The 16,679-nt window shown below is 41.7% G+C and overlaps 1 protein-coding gene across 1 annotated transcript in view; it reads left to right on the top strand.

The window, feature by feature from the left end:
- The first annotated feature begins 1,082 nt into the window (after window positions 1-1,082).
- LOC102870267 (ankyrin repeat domain-containing protein 12-like) overlaps window positions 1,083-16,679 on the top strand; it is a 115,482-nt gene continuing 99,885 nt past the window's right edge. The window contains exon 1 of the mRNA XM_006887979.1: window positions 1,083-1,950. Within this exon, the coding sequence (XP_006888041.1) occupies window positions 1,083-1,950 (868 nt within the window). The remainder of the gene's footprint in view (window positions 1,951-16,679) is intronic.

Genomic DNA, 16,679 nt, shown 5'->3' with positions numbered 1-16,679 from the left:
AAAAAAAAAAAAAGTTTATCTCCACTTTCATGTAAGGGTTAAAAGTTATAAAACAACCCAAGCGTTCACAGATAAACAAGTGGTTGTTTATCTGCATATTCATGTGTTGCTGTTGCTGGTGGGCACTGTTGAGTTGATTCTGAGTTATCGCTGGCCTCTGTATGACAGAGCACACACCGCCTGGTCTTACTGCACAGTCACCATAACGGCTGTGCTCAGACCCGCAGCATGCGTACCACACCACAGTCCAAAAGAGGGAACTTAACCTATAACTTGCAACGTCGATAATATTGGGGGGGGGGGGGAGGAAAAATCTTATAAAATATAAAGTGCAGTTTCACTTGATGTAAAACTTAAAACCAAGCAAAGCAACATTAAATGTGTAGTGAAAATATAGGAATGCATCACTTATTGGCGATATGACCTTGAATCCTAAATCAAACTTTTCTGTGCCTCAATTCCCTTGTATGTGAACTAGAGATTACATTTACATGAGTTCCCATAAATGCTGTGACGACTACAGAATATCAGTGTAAAATATTTCAAGCAATGTCTAGCACCTAGCAAGCAGCATGAACATGATGTTAGTTGCCAGAGTTGATTATCACTCATAGCAGCCCACAAACACATGTGAAGTTTGACTTAGCTAGTGCCATCCTCAAGATCTCTAATTTGCACAAGTCTATTGTTACCCTCTATCAATCCATCTTATCAAGACTTCCTTTCTTTTTTTTACCCTCAACCAAGAACATTAGTAGTTATTATTCCTTTAAAAAGTAAACTTCAGATCGCTCCGAGATGTTTTCAAACCCGACCCCGCGGCGGCAGTGGCGGTTGCAGCGGCGACGAAGCTACCGACAACGACAGTGCTGGATCCTCAGTTCCGGGTTGAGGTCTTCCTGTCAAGATCCGTGTCTGGAGTCCGTCAGCACCAGGGGGCGTGGCGAGAGTATAGGAAGGGGGTCTAGTCTTTGCCAGTGCCGGAGAAGAGACCCCACCGTGTGCAGGCTGGCCCCTCCCCAGAGCCAGGTCCAGGATGAGAAGATTGATAAAAGAAACAGCTAGCTGAGCACAGCTGGAAGATGCCCAAATCTGGGTTCACAAAATCAGTTCATAGTGAAAATTCTGACAGTGACAGCAATATGGTAGAAAAACCATGTGGAAGAAAGAGTAAAGACAAGATTGCATCCTATAGCAAAACACCAAAAATTGATCAAGGTGATGTGGTCAAGGAGATGAAGGAGAAATCATCTATGAAACGTAAACTGCCTTTTACCATTAGTCCATCAAGAAATGAAGAACGAGATTCAGACACGGAGAAAGAAGGTCCAGAAAAGAAGAAGGCAAAAAAAGAAGCTTCAAATAAGAAATCCACCCCAGTTAGCATTCTCTTTGGTTATCCACTTTCGGAACGAAAGCAAATGGCACTTCTTATGCAGATGACAGCAAGAGACAACAGTCCAGATTCTATACCAAATCATCCATCACAAACAACACCAACTCAAAAAAAGCTTCCAAGTTCCTCATCTCGACAAAAAGATAAAATTAATAAGAGAAATGAACGTGGTGAAACTCCTTTACATATGGCAGCTATTCGAGGAGATGTGAAACAAGTCAAAGAGTTAATAAGTTTAGGGGCAAATGTGAATGTGAAAGATTTTGCAGGTTGGACGCCTCTGCATGAAGCTTGCAATGTTGGATATTATGATGTTGCTAAGGTACTCATAGCAGCTGAAGCAGATGTTAACACACAAGGACTAGATGATGACACTCCACTCCATGATTCTGCTAGTAGTGGGCACAGAGATATAGTGAAACTATTACTTCGTCATGGTGGAAATCCATTTCAAGCCAATAAGCATGGGGAAAGTCCAGTGGATGTGGCAGAAACAGAGGAATTGGAATTACTACTCAAAAGAGAGGTGCCTTTATCTGATGATGATGAAAGCTGTACAGATGTTTATTTTATTTTTATTATGTACCATAGAGCCAGAATTGACTCAGAGCTGATCCTCCAGCATCTTCTCCAAGGCAGTAAATCACCCAGGAAGAGACTTACCATCTTTCTCATGAACAGCTGGTAGATTCCAACCATGTGCTTTGGTCTGGTAGCGAAACTCCTTGCCACTAAGCCACCAGTGCTCCATTATTCTGTTATTTGTATAATTATTGCCTAGCCTCTAATGCTTTTGTTTTCTCCCTTTTATGTTCCATAAATCTTACTCATGTTAGACTTGTGGGCAGGGGGGTCTTCTGGATCTATCCTCTTATATATACATCCTGTGTGTGTGTGTGTGTGTGTATCCTCTTATAAATCCTGTTAATATTCTTATTAGACTTTTATTTTACAACAATGGAAGATAGATTACTAAGAAAAGAACTGCAATGTAAGAATCCTGTACCTACTCAAGATGTTGTTGTTGATTGTCTTCAGGTTGAGCACAGCTCATAGCGACTCTGTGAACAAAAGGCCTGAAGCCCCTCAACAACTATCGACATTTTTCAAAGTTCATGGAGTTTCCAGAGGCAAGTTATTTAAGAAGTGGATGCCACTCTTGTTTCCATATATTAGTCACCTGTAAACCGTGATAGTTGCAAACATTTCAAGATTGCATGTATATTTGCTTGATTTTCAAAAATAAGTAATGGAAGAATAAACAAAAAAGTAATAAAAATGATGGGAAATAGAGGAAGGACTAAAATGGAAAAAAAGTAAATTTCAAAAGTTTAGGTTTTGTTTTTATTAAATTTTTTATTTCATTAAAGTTTACATATCAGATCATATTGGTTTTTCATCCAATCATTCATGGACATTTTGCTTTTTATTATTTAAAGAATGGGACATATTAATTAAGGAACTTTAATGTATTAATTAAAAGATTAATATAATTAAATTGGGAAGGGTGTATGCCAGGGATGTGTCCTATTCCCGTAAGTTTTCAACCTATATGCAGAACAGATTATCCTGGAAGCTGGGCTCTGTGAGGAGAAATGTGGGGTCAGGATAGGTGGAAGATCTGTTAACAATCTGCATTATGCACGTGATACAACCCTGCTTGCTGAAACTGAGGAGAACCTGAAGCACTTGCTGCAGAGGGTCAAGGACTGCACCCTTCAATATGGATTGAGGCTCAATGCCAAGAAGACAAAGATTCTCACCACTGGACCAATTGGCAGCATCAGGATGGATGGTGAAGAGATTGAGAGTGTTCACAGTTTTAGTTTGCTTGGCTCCACAGTCAACACTCTTGGCACCAGCAGCCAGGAAATTAAAAGACATATTGCGATAGGAAAGTCTGCTATTAGGGACCTCTCCAAAGTACTGAAGAGCAATGGTGTCACTCTGGAGACTAAGGTTCACCTGATACAGGCCATGGTCTTAGCAATCACTTACTATGCATCAGAGAGTTGGACAATGACTAGGGAGGATAGAAGGAGAATTGATGCCTTTGAGCTGTGGTGCTGGAGAAGAGTATTGGACTGCTAAGAAAGTGAACAGGTTTATCCTAGAGAGGGTTAAACCAGACTGCTCTTTGGAGGCAAGGATTCTGGGGCTTCATCTGACATACTTTGGACATGTTGTAAGGAGGGAACAGTCCTTGGAGAGCGACATCATGCTTGGGAGGGTGGAGAGACAGCACAGGAGGGGGAAACTCTCCATAAGGTAGATTGATTCAGTGACTGGGGTAATTGGGGTGGGTTTGTCTGAGAGAGTGAGATTGGCACTGGACAGAGCAGGGTTTAGGGCTGTTGTACATAAGGTCACTATGGGTCGCAAGCTACTCATAGTGACCCTATGAAGGAGAATCCTCGACGCTTGGGTGTCTCTCATCCTCTCTCCAGGTTCATAGGGTTTCCGGAGGCAAGCTATTATGGAAGTGGATGTCCCTCCTCCTTCCAAGCTTGTTTTCATTGGGGAGTTCCACCCCACTCTCTGTCCGCATTGGGTAGCCAGCCATTAATGCATTTGACACATCAGTGTCACAATGTTCAGCCTCACAGAAATCACAAGTGACCGTGGTACAGCAACTTGTACACCAGGTCTGTACGACCTAGAGGAATGTATGAACAAAAACAATGAAAGACAGGCCCGAGGGCCACGGATTAAAAGTCACCCACCTCTGGCTTGGTAGCATCACTTTCTGTCCACTGGGCCAGCTGATCTCTCTCTCTATGTTGATATTATTGTTGTTAAGTGCCGTTGAGTCGCCGGCGACTTATAGCGACCCTATGAAGGAGAGTCCTTGATGCTTGGGTGCCTTTCATCCTTTCTCCAGGTTCATAGGGTTTCCAGAGGCAAGCTACTATGGAAGTGGATGACACTCCTGCTTCCAAGCTTGTTTTCATCGGGGAGCTCCACCCCACTCTCTGTCCGCATTGGGTAACCAGCCATTAACGCATTTGACACATCCATGTCACAGTACAACAACAATACAATTAATTAATTACAGTGTCGGATCAGACCCTTATTTCCCTTCACTCAATTTATCTGTTCATTAATTTTCAGTCCCTTTTCCTTTCCATTCCATCCCTGGTAACTATACAAGAATTATTGTAGTTCATGTGTAAATCGTTTCAGAGCTTTTTATAACAGTGATTTTATAATATTATAGTCCTTCTACGAGTGATTTATATTGCTCACTATTATCCCGTCCACGTTGTAAAGTGTTTTATGAGGCTTTCATCTTTGTTATTGTTGGTATGTGCCATCGAATCATCTGTGACAATAGCTCTGAACCATGCTCTATCCTGAGCCAATCTCACTGCCTCAGACACACGTACCTTCATTACCCCAGCTACTGTGTCAGTCTTTAGGTGCTACATAATTGTGTGAATGTACCAGTTTCTTTAGCCATTCATTTGCCTATAGACACTTGGAGTTGTTTCCATCTTTTAGCTATCTTGTTGAACTTTGTTCTTGTTGCTGGGGTGAGACGATATTTCATAGGTGCTTGGATTTGCATCTTTCTAATAGCTAGTGAAGGAGAACTGATAGCCTGGTAATAAGGCATTGTACTGCCAACCCACAGGCATGAAGTTTGAGTGCACCAGCTGGTCCATGGGACACATTGGCAATCTCCTCCTGAGTAATTTACAGTCTCTGAAAGTCTTCTGGAGGGTCACTATGAGTTGGTTACGACTCCGTGGCACACATCATAGCTAGTGATCTTTATTTCTTCGTATGTCTGTTGGCTATTCGTTGGTGAAATGTCTTTTCATGTCCTTTGCTCACTTTGTAATTGATTTATTTTTTGTTTTGAGGTGCTGGAGTTTTCTAAAAATTTTGGAGATGCGTCTCTTGTGTGATATGTTGTTGCCAACTCCCCCCCCCCCCAGTCTTTAGATTCCCTTTTCACTCTTGTAGAGGACTATTTTGTTATACAGAAGGATTTCATTTCCAGGAGGTCCTTATTATCCAGTTTCTCCTCTGCTGATTGTGCACTTGTCAGTGATATGTTATAGTCTATTTATGCCATTGATTAGGACTCATAAATTTGCCCCAATACTTCCTGTGATTAGCTTTTATAGGTTTTATGGCAAGGTCCTTGACCCATCTTGAGTTAGATTTTCTTTTAATATTGTGTGGAGTATGGATCTTGTATCTTGTTTCCATTTTCTGCAAATGGATATCCTATCCTGCCAGCACTATTTGTTAAAGAGGCTCGCTTCTCCCTGCTTAATGGACTCTTTGTCAAAGATCAGCTGTCCGAAATTGCTGGAAATGCATGGCCTTTTGGTCAGCAGTGCAACATACTACATACTACACCAGTAAAGGGTCTTATAAAAACTCAGCTCATTGCTGCCATCAAGTCAATTCCAACTCATAGCAACCTTCCTTTGAGCTTCCAAGGCTATAAACCCAAACAGAAGCCTGTGCATCTTCCTCCTGAGGAGGAACCACAAGAGACTCAATGCCTTTAATTAGCAGTGCCACACACTTGCAAGTAGTCACCAGAGCTCCATTAAATTCCCCAACTTTCTAAACCATTAATTGTCAATTTCTTTTTCAAACCATTCAGGTTGGGGGAGGTTTTCATACTGTTCTTTGGCAAAATGTATAGTGTTTTTGTTAGGTGCTGTCAAGTTGAGGAGGACTCATAGTGGCCCTGTGAACTACAGCCCTGAACTCTATCCTATCCTGTGCCCTCCTCATCACCTCTGACACACTTGAGCCCTTTCCTGCTGTCCCTAGTGAGTTTTCTCTGATTCTCACCTTCTCAGACTCCCTTTGTGGAAGAGAGAGATGTATGTGTGACATAGTTCTGGCCAGGGAGGCAGAAATTTGTTGAAATATATGGAGTAGAATCAAGGGCAGTCCCACCAAAAGGAGGAAGAAAATATATCTGCTGTTTGTTTTTAAGTATCGCCAAGTTAGATCTAAGTGAGTAGAAAAGTCCTGGGAATTTATAGAGAAGCTAGTGCTTACCTGGGAGAAAGACATGGCAGCCTGCTCTCAGGAAGATTACAGGCTCGGCAACTGTGTGTGGCAGTTGTATCCTGTCATTTGAGTCAGAAGAGACTTGTAGGCAATGAATCTACAGGTTGTACTTCCCCAGTGGACTTAACCCTGCACCCACTTTGTCTTTATGCCTGCAATATAGTCACAGTGCCTCGATGAAGGTTAATCTGGATTTTAGAATGTTGAGGCTACATGTATGAAGAGGATAGTTTACACACTAAACATGGCCTAGCAAGTACTCCAGAGAAACTGGACTGTCCCAGAGCAGGCAAAAGTGTAAACAAAGGAGAGATAGGATGCTTTCAGGAAGTGATCCAGGTTCAATCACTGAGCCTCAGAAAATGCACTAAAGTCCTAACTTCTGCACCTGTGAGTACAGCCGTGTGAAAGGCTGTTACGCGCTGTGGTGTTTGAACTGACCCATAGCTGACCCTCCAGCAGGTTCCCAGTGGCAGTAAATTGCATGGGAGGAGATTGCTGGTTTTCTCCTGGCAGCCACTGATGGATTCAAACCATTTGCCTTTGAGTTAGCAGTGTAAGTCATTAATACTGGGCCATGAGAGTTCCCTGACTATGTGATATAATGGTTTTGTTGTTGTTATTGTTGTTATGCTAACCACCTCATAGGAGAATTGTTATTGTTATGTGCCAATGAGTCACCTGTGACTCATAGCAACCCTATGTACAACAGCTCTGAAGCCTGCCCTGTCCTGACACAGTCTCACTGACTCTGATACATCTATCCCTATTCCATCTCATCCAGGGTCTTTCTCTCCTGCACTGACCCTTCACCCTTCCAAGCATGATGTTTTTCTCCAAGGACTGGTCCTTTCTGGCCATGTGCCCAAAGTATGTGAGACAGAGCTTTAAAGCCAGAATGTTGTTGTTTTGTGCCATCTAATCACCTGTGACTCATAGCAACACTTTGTGCTGTAACAGCTCTGAGCCCTGCGCTGTCCTGAGCTGGTCTCACTGATTACAACGCACCTACCCTCATTACCCCAGTCACTGAGTCAATCCATCTCATCTGAGCTCTTCCTCTTCTGCGCTGTCCCTCCACCCTTTCAAGTATGATGTCCTTCTCCAAGGACTGGTCCCTCCTGTCCATGTGCTTAAAGTATGAGACAGAGCTTCAAAATCCTAGCCTCCAAGGAGATCCTTGGTTTCACCCTCTCCAAGACAAACTTATTTGTTTTCTTGGCAGTCCATGGTATATGTTCAAGACTCTTCTCCAGCACCACAACTCAAAGACATGGATTCTTCTTCTGTTGTCTTTAGTCATTGTCTAGCTCTCTGATGCAGAATAGATGGACCTAAATGCAGTTTCTTCTGAGTAGAGTTTTATAAAGGGGAATACAGACACAGAACACAGACACATGGGGAGAAGACATGATGTGAGACATGCACAAGTCTAAGAACGCCAAGGATTGCTGGTAGGTCTAGAAGTTGAAAGGGATGACAAATAATCTCCATCTAGAGTCAGTGTCAGGCTTTTAACCTTCAGCACTATGAGAAAATAAATTTCTGTTCTCACAGATGATCATTCTGTAAAGACAATGCTAAGAAACTAAGACAGAAGTTTCAAAGGAACTACTGTACAGATAGCTCAGAAAGATGAGGGGAAATTATTTCCATCATTCTTTGCGTGTAATGTCCCTTCCTACTATTAACATCCCCGCACCCACCTTCCTGCTGGTTCTTCTAGACACAGGTCATAAAGTAAAATATTGATGTGAAAACAGAGGAAGAGAAGGTAGTTGGATTTTTAAATATCAAGCCAAAAAGAGGAATTTAAGACAAGCAAAAGATGACACAGCAAGCAAGAAGATTAAGAGTATTTTTTCAAGTAGGAACTTGAGCATCTTCTTTAATTGTGAAATGAATGAAATATTTTACAAAGAAATAAAGGGAAATTAGAAAGCATAAATAAGACATAAGCAAAGTGAATATGAAAAGGCAAATAAAAAACTAAGATTTTTAAAGGAATAAAAGGAAAATAATAAAAAGGATACTTGTCCTCAAGAAAACAAAGAAAAAGCTAGATCCTGGCAAGCAGTTTGTATGCTTCAAAAAGTTCTTTCTCCAAATTACTTTCCCAGCAAGAAGTAGAATAAAAAGGCAGAATTTACTGAAGAACATGGAGTAGAACCAAGGGCAATACCACCAAAAAGAGGAAGAAAATGTATTTGCTGTTTGTTTTTAAGCATCATGGAGTTGGATCTAACTCCCAGAAACCCTGTGCCCTCTTCAGAGGGCAGAAGCAGTAGGAAAAGGATTCTGAGGAAGAAGTATTTTTCTGATTTGTGAGGAGAAACCAAAGCCAATCTCAAGAAAGAAATTAATATCTACTTTAAGTCAGGAAATGAAATTGCATCTAAGGAATGTCTTCTGGAAGGAGAGGCCATGCCCTTTTTCTCTGGTTTCACCATCTTCCAGAAGGTTCTTGTCTCTGCTGTCACAGGAAAATAGTGGTTTCCTATCAAGTAATCAGGAAATGAGGTTCCAACTGGCATTGCTTGAGTTCCAAAAAGTTTCTGTGTTGTTGACTTCAACTTCAGCAGGCCTTTAATCAATGCCAGGCTACCCAGTAAGCAAGGTAAGAGTTGTTGCTGTTGTTATGTGCCATCAAGTCGACTATGGCTCATAGCAACCCTATGAATAATAGCTCTGACTCCTGCCCTATCTTGAGCCAATCTCATGATCTCTGACACACCTGTCCCATTGTCACAGTCACTGTGTCAATCTGTCTCATCCAGGCTCTTCTCCTGCTCAGATCCTCCACCCTTCCAAGCTTGATGTGCTTCTCCAAAGACTGGTCTTTCATGACAACAAGCCCAAAGTATGTGAGATGGAACTTTACAATTTCTTCCTCTAAGGAGCAGCCTGATTTCACCTTATCCAGGACAGGTTGTTTTCTTGTCAGTCCACACTATGTTCAATATTCTTCTTCAGTACCACAACTCAAAGGCATAGATTCTTCTTCTGTCATACTTAGTCATTGTCCAGCTACCAGATGTATAGCATGTAATTGAGAAGACCTTGGCTTGAATCAGGCACACCTTAATCTCTAGATTGACATCATTGCTCCTTATCTTGGTCTCTAGATTGACATTGTTGCTCCTTAGTAATCTAGAGAGGTCAGTGTTAGCAGACTTTCCCAAAGCAACTCATTTTTATATTTTCTGGCTGCTCGTGCCAAGAGTGTTGATTGTGGACCTGAGCAAGATGAAATCGTTTATAATCTCAATCTTTTCTTTATCATCATGATAATGCCAATTGGCCCAGTGGTGAGACTCTTTGTTTTCTTGATGTTGAGATGCAATCCATATTGAAGACTACAGTTCTTGATTTTCTGCAGCAAATGTTTCAAGTCCTTCTCAGTTTTGGTGAGCAAAGTTGTGTCATCTGCATAACACAGTTGTTCATTAGTCTTCCTCCAATCCTGACGCCACATTCATCTTCATAGAGCCCAGCTTCTGAATGATCTGTTCTGCATATAGATTGAGAGGGTAGGGAGAAAGGACACATCCCCAACACACTCCTTTCTTGATTTTGAATCATGCAGTGTTTCCTTGCTCTGTTCAGACAATAGTTTCTCGGTCATATACAGGTTTCACATGAGCACAATCAAATGTTCTGGGATTCCCATTTTTCTCAAGGTTAGCCACAATTTGTTGTGATGTGTACAGTTAAGTGCCTTTGCACAGTCAATGAAGCACAGACATTCTTCTATTTACAAAGTAAGAGTAGGATCATTTAATAATCTGGGGTGAAGCATTTTACATCATTTTTTTATCACATCAAAGATACAGTGAAATCCATATGATACTGTTCAGTACAGATTAGTAAAAAGGGATAAATAAACCCACGTTTTATCTTGCTGATACAGTAATATGTCCCTGACTCTATGTTGCCTGGCCTGGTTTTGGAGGGTTGGACTACGTGAGATGAAATCAAGGGTGTAGTCCTCAGGAAAAATATTTGCAGAGAAGAAAATTCAGTTCAGGGGTTCTTTGCCTTGGCTGTGAGAGGCAGGGAAAAGAGATTCATTTGAGTTGTTGCAAAAAGAAGCATCACAGGACCCCAGGAAAAGATGATTGGCTAGATCCCAAGGTGAGCAATCATGCAAGTGTCTACAATCACGCTCACTGCTTACTCTATGTGCATTTTTTTTGGTTTTTTTGGGGGTTTTTTTGCATTTTTTATTTCTCACTCAACCCACAAGCCTTTTACCATGCTATCTCATGTAGAGTTGGCTATGAATAGATATGGATTTGTGGAAGATGCTAAAATACAGCTCATCTTCAATTTTAATTGAGAATCCAAAGCAGTACATACAAACACAAAAATTCCACCTTCCAGGGCAAGGAGCTAAGCTTTCTCTGCAGGACTTGCAAAGAGATACCTAAAAATCCATTTTAAAACCCTAAGCACATCAGCCACATTGAGGATATGAAAGGGTTGAAATTAAAGTGGAGAGAGAAAAGGCAGATGAAGTGAGGAGACTTTCTGGAGAAAATTGCAGCAGTATTGACAAGAGAAGAAGCCCTGGTGACGTGGTGGCTAAGTGCTTTGAAAAGTCATCTGTTTGACCTATGAGCTGTTCTGCAGAAGAAAGATGTGCCTGTCTGTTTCTAGAAAGATTACAGCCTGGAAAACCCTGGGGGTGGGGAGGTCTAACTCTACTCAGAGGGGTTCTAACTCTACTGATGGGGTTTCCTATGAGCCAGAATCAACTATGTAACAAAGGGTTTCATCTCTTTGCTGTTGGGGAGAAAGGGAAGAGGTATTTTCCCTTAACACTAAACCGAGTGAATGGTTCTTCATTGTGCACTTGGGAAGCACAACAGACACACCAGGCAATGTCTGAGGGTGGCTGGCTAATGGCTTTAGTAGCAAAGTGAGAGAACTGTCTTGGGAGGTAGCTGCATTCCAACAGAGCTTGAGGGGGCAAGTGGGTAAAGTCTTTAAACTGACCCTTCCCAAGAAGACTGAATGGAGGAATTGTGGGTGCGAAGAGTCTAACCAGTGAATAAGAAGGGAATGGCACATGAAGGATTGCAGGAGAGGTATACCAAAAAGGTAATCAGAGGAGCCCAATAGGGGTGTTGCCAGGAAACTTATGTAAGACCCAACAGAATAAAGGCAGCTTGAAATAACCTGCCAAGGGCAGAAAATGCAACACATTACCATAACTAAACCCATTAAGTGAGAATGTCCCTGTTCTTCACATTTCTCCTCTGTCAACAACAACCTAGGCGCCTACAGGGAAACCCAGACAGGAAGGGCAAGGTGAGGAAATGCCAAAGACTTTGGAGGACAAGGTCATCCCCAGCCTCTTCTCCCTACATCTGCACTGTGGCTTCTAGCTCAAAATGCAAGCAAGAGCTGAGAGAGAAAAGCATTTAGTACCATCTGAAGTTTTTAGGGTTTTGATTCAGGGGGGTGAGAGCAATAACTGAAACACTAAAGATCTTAAGTAGATAGAGATGTGATGCATCCAGTGTTTGTGAGGAAGGACCTGCATTAATAGGAGTTCAGACAGTCCAATCCACCATAGCAGGAGACTGAGGTATGGTTAACTTGGAAAATGTGCAAGCACTTCCAGGTGGTGCTGAAGCCGCATGAGAGATGCTTCATAATCCATTTGGGGAAAGATCCGTGCACACCGCTGTGGTTTGCCTCTGGCCATTTATCCTGCTTGATGATGGTACAAAATGAGAGAGACAATTAGGTTTGCCTCATGTCTTCCTTATCGAGTGTTGCTATAACTCCCATTCTTTTCAATGTCAGCCACAACTTGTCATGATTCACACAGTAAAATGCCTTTGCATAGTCAATAAACCACAAATAGACATTCTTCTGGTATTCCTCACTTTGAGTCAGGATCCATCTGACATTAGCAATGATATCCCTGGTGCTATAGCCTCTTCTAAATCCCACTTGAATTTCTGTCATTCCTTATCTGTGCATTGTTTCAGCCATTTTAAAATGTTCTTCAGCAGAATTTTCCTTGCATGTGATATCAATTATATTGCTCAAAAATTTCAATTTTCAGTTGGGTCCCCTTTCTTGGGAATGGAAACAACTATGGGCCTCTTCCAATCTGTTGGCCAGACAGCTGTCCTCCAAATTTCCTGGCATAGACTGGTGAGTGCATCCAAGGCTGCATCTGCTATTGAAACAAGTCAATTGGTATCCTATCAATTCCTGGGGCCTTATTTTTTGCCAATGCCTTCAATGAAGCTTCTATTTCCTCCTTTGTTACCATTGGCTCCTATTCATATGGTACTTCCTGAAATTTTTCAGTGTCAATCAATACTTTCTGGTACAGTGACTCTGTTCATCTTCTTATTCCTTCCATCTTCTTTTGATGTTTTCTTGGTCATTCAATATATTGCTCATAGTATCTTTCAATATTGCAACACAAGGCTTAAATTTGTTTTCTGTTTTTGGCTTGAGAAGTGCAGTGAGTTCTTCCTTTTTTATTCTCCAATTCCAGCTCTCTGCACATTCCATTATAATACTTTGCTTTGTCCTCCCAAGCTGCCCTTGAAATCACCTGTTCAGTTCTTTCGCTCTGACATGTTTCGTTTCATTTGTGCCTTTCAATGCTTCAGTGCAATCTTTAGCGTCTCTTCTGATATCCATCTCTATTTTTAGTTTCTCTTCTGTTTCTGTAATAATCTTTGCTTTCTCCATGGATGATATTTTTTATATCATCCCATAACTCATCTGATTTTTAATCATTGGTGTTCAATGCATCAAACCTAGACCTATGATGATCATGAAATTAAGATAAAATTGATTCAAGATCATATCTTGGTTCCTGCAAAGTTATTTTCACTTTCTTCAACCTCAATTTGAACTTTCATATGAGTAATTGATGATCTGACCTACAGTTGCCCCTCACCTAGTTTTGACTGCCTATTTTGAGCTTCTCCAATGATTTCTTCCACAAATGTAGTTAATCTGATTCTCATGCAGCACATCACATGAGAGCCACACGTACAGTCATCTTTTGTATCTTTAAAAAAAGGTATTTGCAATGAATAAATCATTGTAAATACAAAATTTAATCATTCTATTTTCAGCTTTATTTCTATTACCAAGCCCATATTTTCCAACTATTGTTCCTTCTTCACTGTTTCCTACTTTTCCATTCCAGTCACCAATTATTATTAACACATCCTGATTGATATTCCTGTGTACCAGCAGTCAGGATATAAGGAGATGCATTGCACTGGGAAAATCTGGAAAATTTTCCAAAATATTGAGGAGTAATGATGTCAGTTTGAAGACTAAGGCGTGTATGATTCAGACCATAGTCTTTCCAATTACTAGCTATGCATCTGAGTGCTGGACAATGAATAAGGATGACAGAAAATAATTGACGCCTTTGAGCTGTGTTGTTGGATAAGAGGACGGAGCATCCCATGGATGGCCAAGAGAACAAACAGCTATGTCTTGGAGAGGATGCAGCCAGAGTGCTCTTTGGGGGCAAGAATGATGAGGCTTCAACTCTTATACTTTGGGCATGTTGCAAGGAGGTGCTATTCCTGGGAGAAGGACATGATGCTGGAGAGGGTGGAGGGTCGGTGAAAGAAAGGAAGACCCTCAACCAGGTGGATTGACACAGTGCCTTCTGCAATGGGCTCTTATGTGTCAGGAAGTGTGAGGATGGCACAGGATAGAACAGGGTTCAGATCTTCTGTTCATAGGGTTGCTATGAGTTGTACTCAATTTGACAGCACCTAACAACAACAACAACATAACTACCATTGCCCTCAGCTCTAACCCTAGCTATCATGGATTGAATTGTGTCTCCCTAGAATATATATCAACTTGGCTAGTCCATTATTTTTAGAATCATATTGTTATTTTATATGTTGCATGGGATCGTACCAGACTTGATGACACCTAACAACAACAATATAGGGAGGTGTGGTCTCTCAGAGGTAAGAGTGAACCACCAATCCAAAAGTAGATAATTCAAATCCACCAGTTGTTCCACAGGAGAAATACAGACAATCTCCTCTCATGCAAGTTAAAGCTTCTGAAAACCCACAAGAGGATCTGCTGTGAGTCAGTCAGGACTCAATGACACATAGCAACAACAACAACATAACAGACATACCAGAGTGGGTGGCTTTAACAAACAGGAGTATATCTCTCACAGGTTAGGAGGCTAGAAGTTGAAATTCAAGGTGCTAGGTCTAGGGGAAGACATTCTCTCTGTGGGTCTGTTCTGGAAGAAGGTCCTTGTTACCTTTAGCATCTGGAGGCTCAGCATTCCTTGGAGATCCCCATGTATTTTGGCCTTCCTCTGTGTTGAAGAGTTTCCCAGTGTGGGAACCTAACCCAGGGGACATACTCCACTTCTGGCTCTTCTGTCTTGATGATACTGTTGTTTCTCTCTCTGTGTGTTCTCTCTGTTTGCTTCCTTTTACCTCTCATGATACTAAAGGTACAGGTTACATTTCAAGAAAACTCCCTTTTCAGACCAGGGTTGTAACATAATTAAGGGAGTTGCCTAAGAATGACAGGAGAAGAATTGATGCCTTTGAGCTATGGTGTTGGAGAAGAGTACAAAGTGTCCCATTGACTGCCAAAAGAACAAACTGATGTCTTGGAGAAAATACTTAATGACACATAACAACGACAACAATCCAACTCTTAGAAAAATTATATCATCTTGGGGAAAGTAGTAGTTGTTGTTGTTAAGTGCCGTCAAGTAGAGTACTACCTAGAGTGGCCCCGTGAATGACAGATCTGAATCTTGTCCTATCCTGAGCCATCCTCATCATCTCTGATATACTTGTGGTCATTCCTGCAGCCACCATGGCAATCCATTGAGGGTCCTCCTCTCTTTCACTGACTCTCTGCCTTTCCGAGATGATGTCCTTTTTCAAGGATAAGCCTCTCCTAACAACATAATTGGAGCATGGAATGTGTGAAATACGAATGTAGGAGAACTGGAAGATGCCAAAAGTGAAATGGAATGTATTTAAGACCTTCTAGGCCTAATTTCCTGGAGAGAGGGGGTGGAAAAAAGGCATTCTAGGCAATAGCAAGCTAAGATGGACTGGCATCCATGATCTAATACGCTAGGAATAAAAAACTAAAAAAGAGTGTTGTTGCAGTCATAGTTAGAAAGCCCACGGCCAGATCCATCCTGAAGTACAATGTTGTGAGTGATAGGATAGTATCCATACAGTCACAAGAAAGACATGTTAGTCTGACTATTAACAGGTTATTCAAATAGACATAACAACAGCTAAAGCCAAAGATGAGGAAATTGAGGAATGCTACCAACTTTTGTAGTCTCAAATTGGCCAAGCAGTCAAGATGCATTCATAATCATTGGTGACTGTAATGTAAAAGTTGGAAACAAAGTAGAATAAATAGTAATTAGAAATGATGGACTTGGTGACATAAATGAGGCAGGAGACTAAATGATTGAATTTTGTACCTCCAATGATTTATTCAATGTAATAAAAGGGGAAAATAGAGGGTCAGCTAAAAATAGGAACAGATCCAGGAGATGGATTGACTATAACAATAAGTTTGAAATGGTGGAGACCATGAGGCTGGAGTGAGGCAGGGCAAGGTTTCGATGTGTTGTTCATAGGGTCCTGAAGCACAGTAGTGGCCTCAGTGGTACCTGACAACAGTAACATCTCACGCTAATCTCTTATGTGGGGAACGCTAGTGGCCTAGTGGAAAGAAGCTGCACTGCAATCCTGAAGGCACGCGGTTCAAATCCACCAGAAGCAAGAGAAGGATGGGCAATCTCTTCCCATGCAATTAACTGCCTCTGAAAACCCACCCGAAAGTCAGCTATGGGTTGGTTCCAACTCGATAGACAGTTGTTGTTATGTGCCCTCGAGTCGCCTGCGACTCATAACGACCCTATGTACAACAGCCCTAAACTCCGCTCTGTTCTGTGCCAATCGCACTGTCTCTGGCACTCCCATCCTAATTATCCCGTCACTGAATCAATCCACCTCATAGAGGGCCTTCCTCTCCTGCGCCGTCCCTCCACCCTCCCAAGCATGATGTCCCTCTCCAAGGACCGCTCTCTCCTTACAACATGTCCAAAGTATGTTAGACGGAGCATCAGAATCCTTGCCTCCAAGGAGCCACCCGGTTTAACCCTTTCCAGGACAAATCTGTTTGTTTTCCTAGCAGTCCATGGTATTCTCAATACTCTTCTCCA

This window comes from Elephantulus edwardii, unplaced genomic scaffold (assembly GCF_000299155.1).
Source record: "Elephantulus edwardii isolate Elephantulus edwardi_28Jun2011 unplaced genomic scaffold, EleEdw1.0 scaffold00063, whole genome shotgun sequence".
Lineage (NCBI taxonomy): Eukaryota > Metazoa > Chordata > Mammalia > Macroscelidea > Macroscelididae > Elephantulus > Elephantulus edwardii.
Note: the sequence above shows the minus strand (reverse complement) of the source record. Positions and strands in the feature narration are given on the sequence as shown.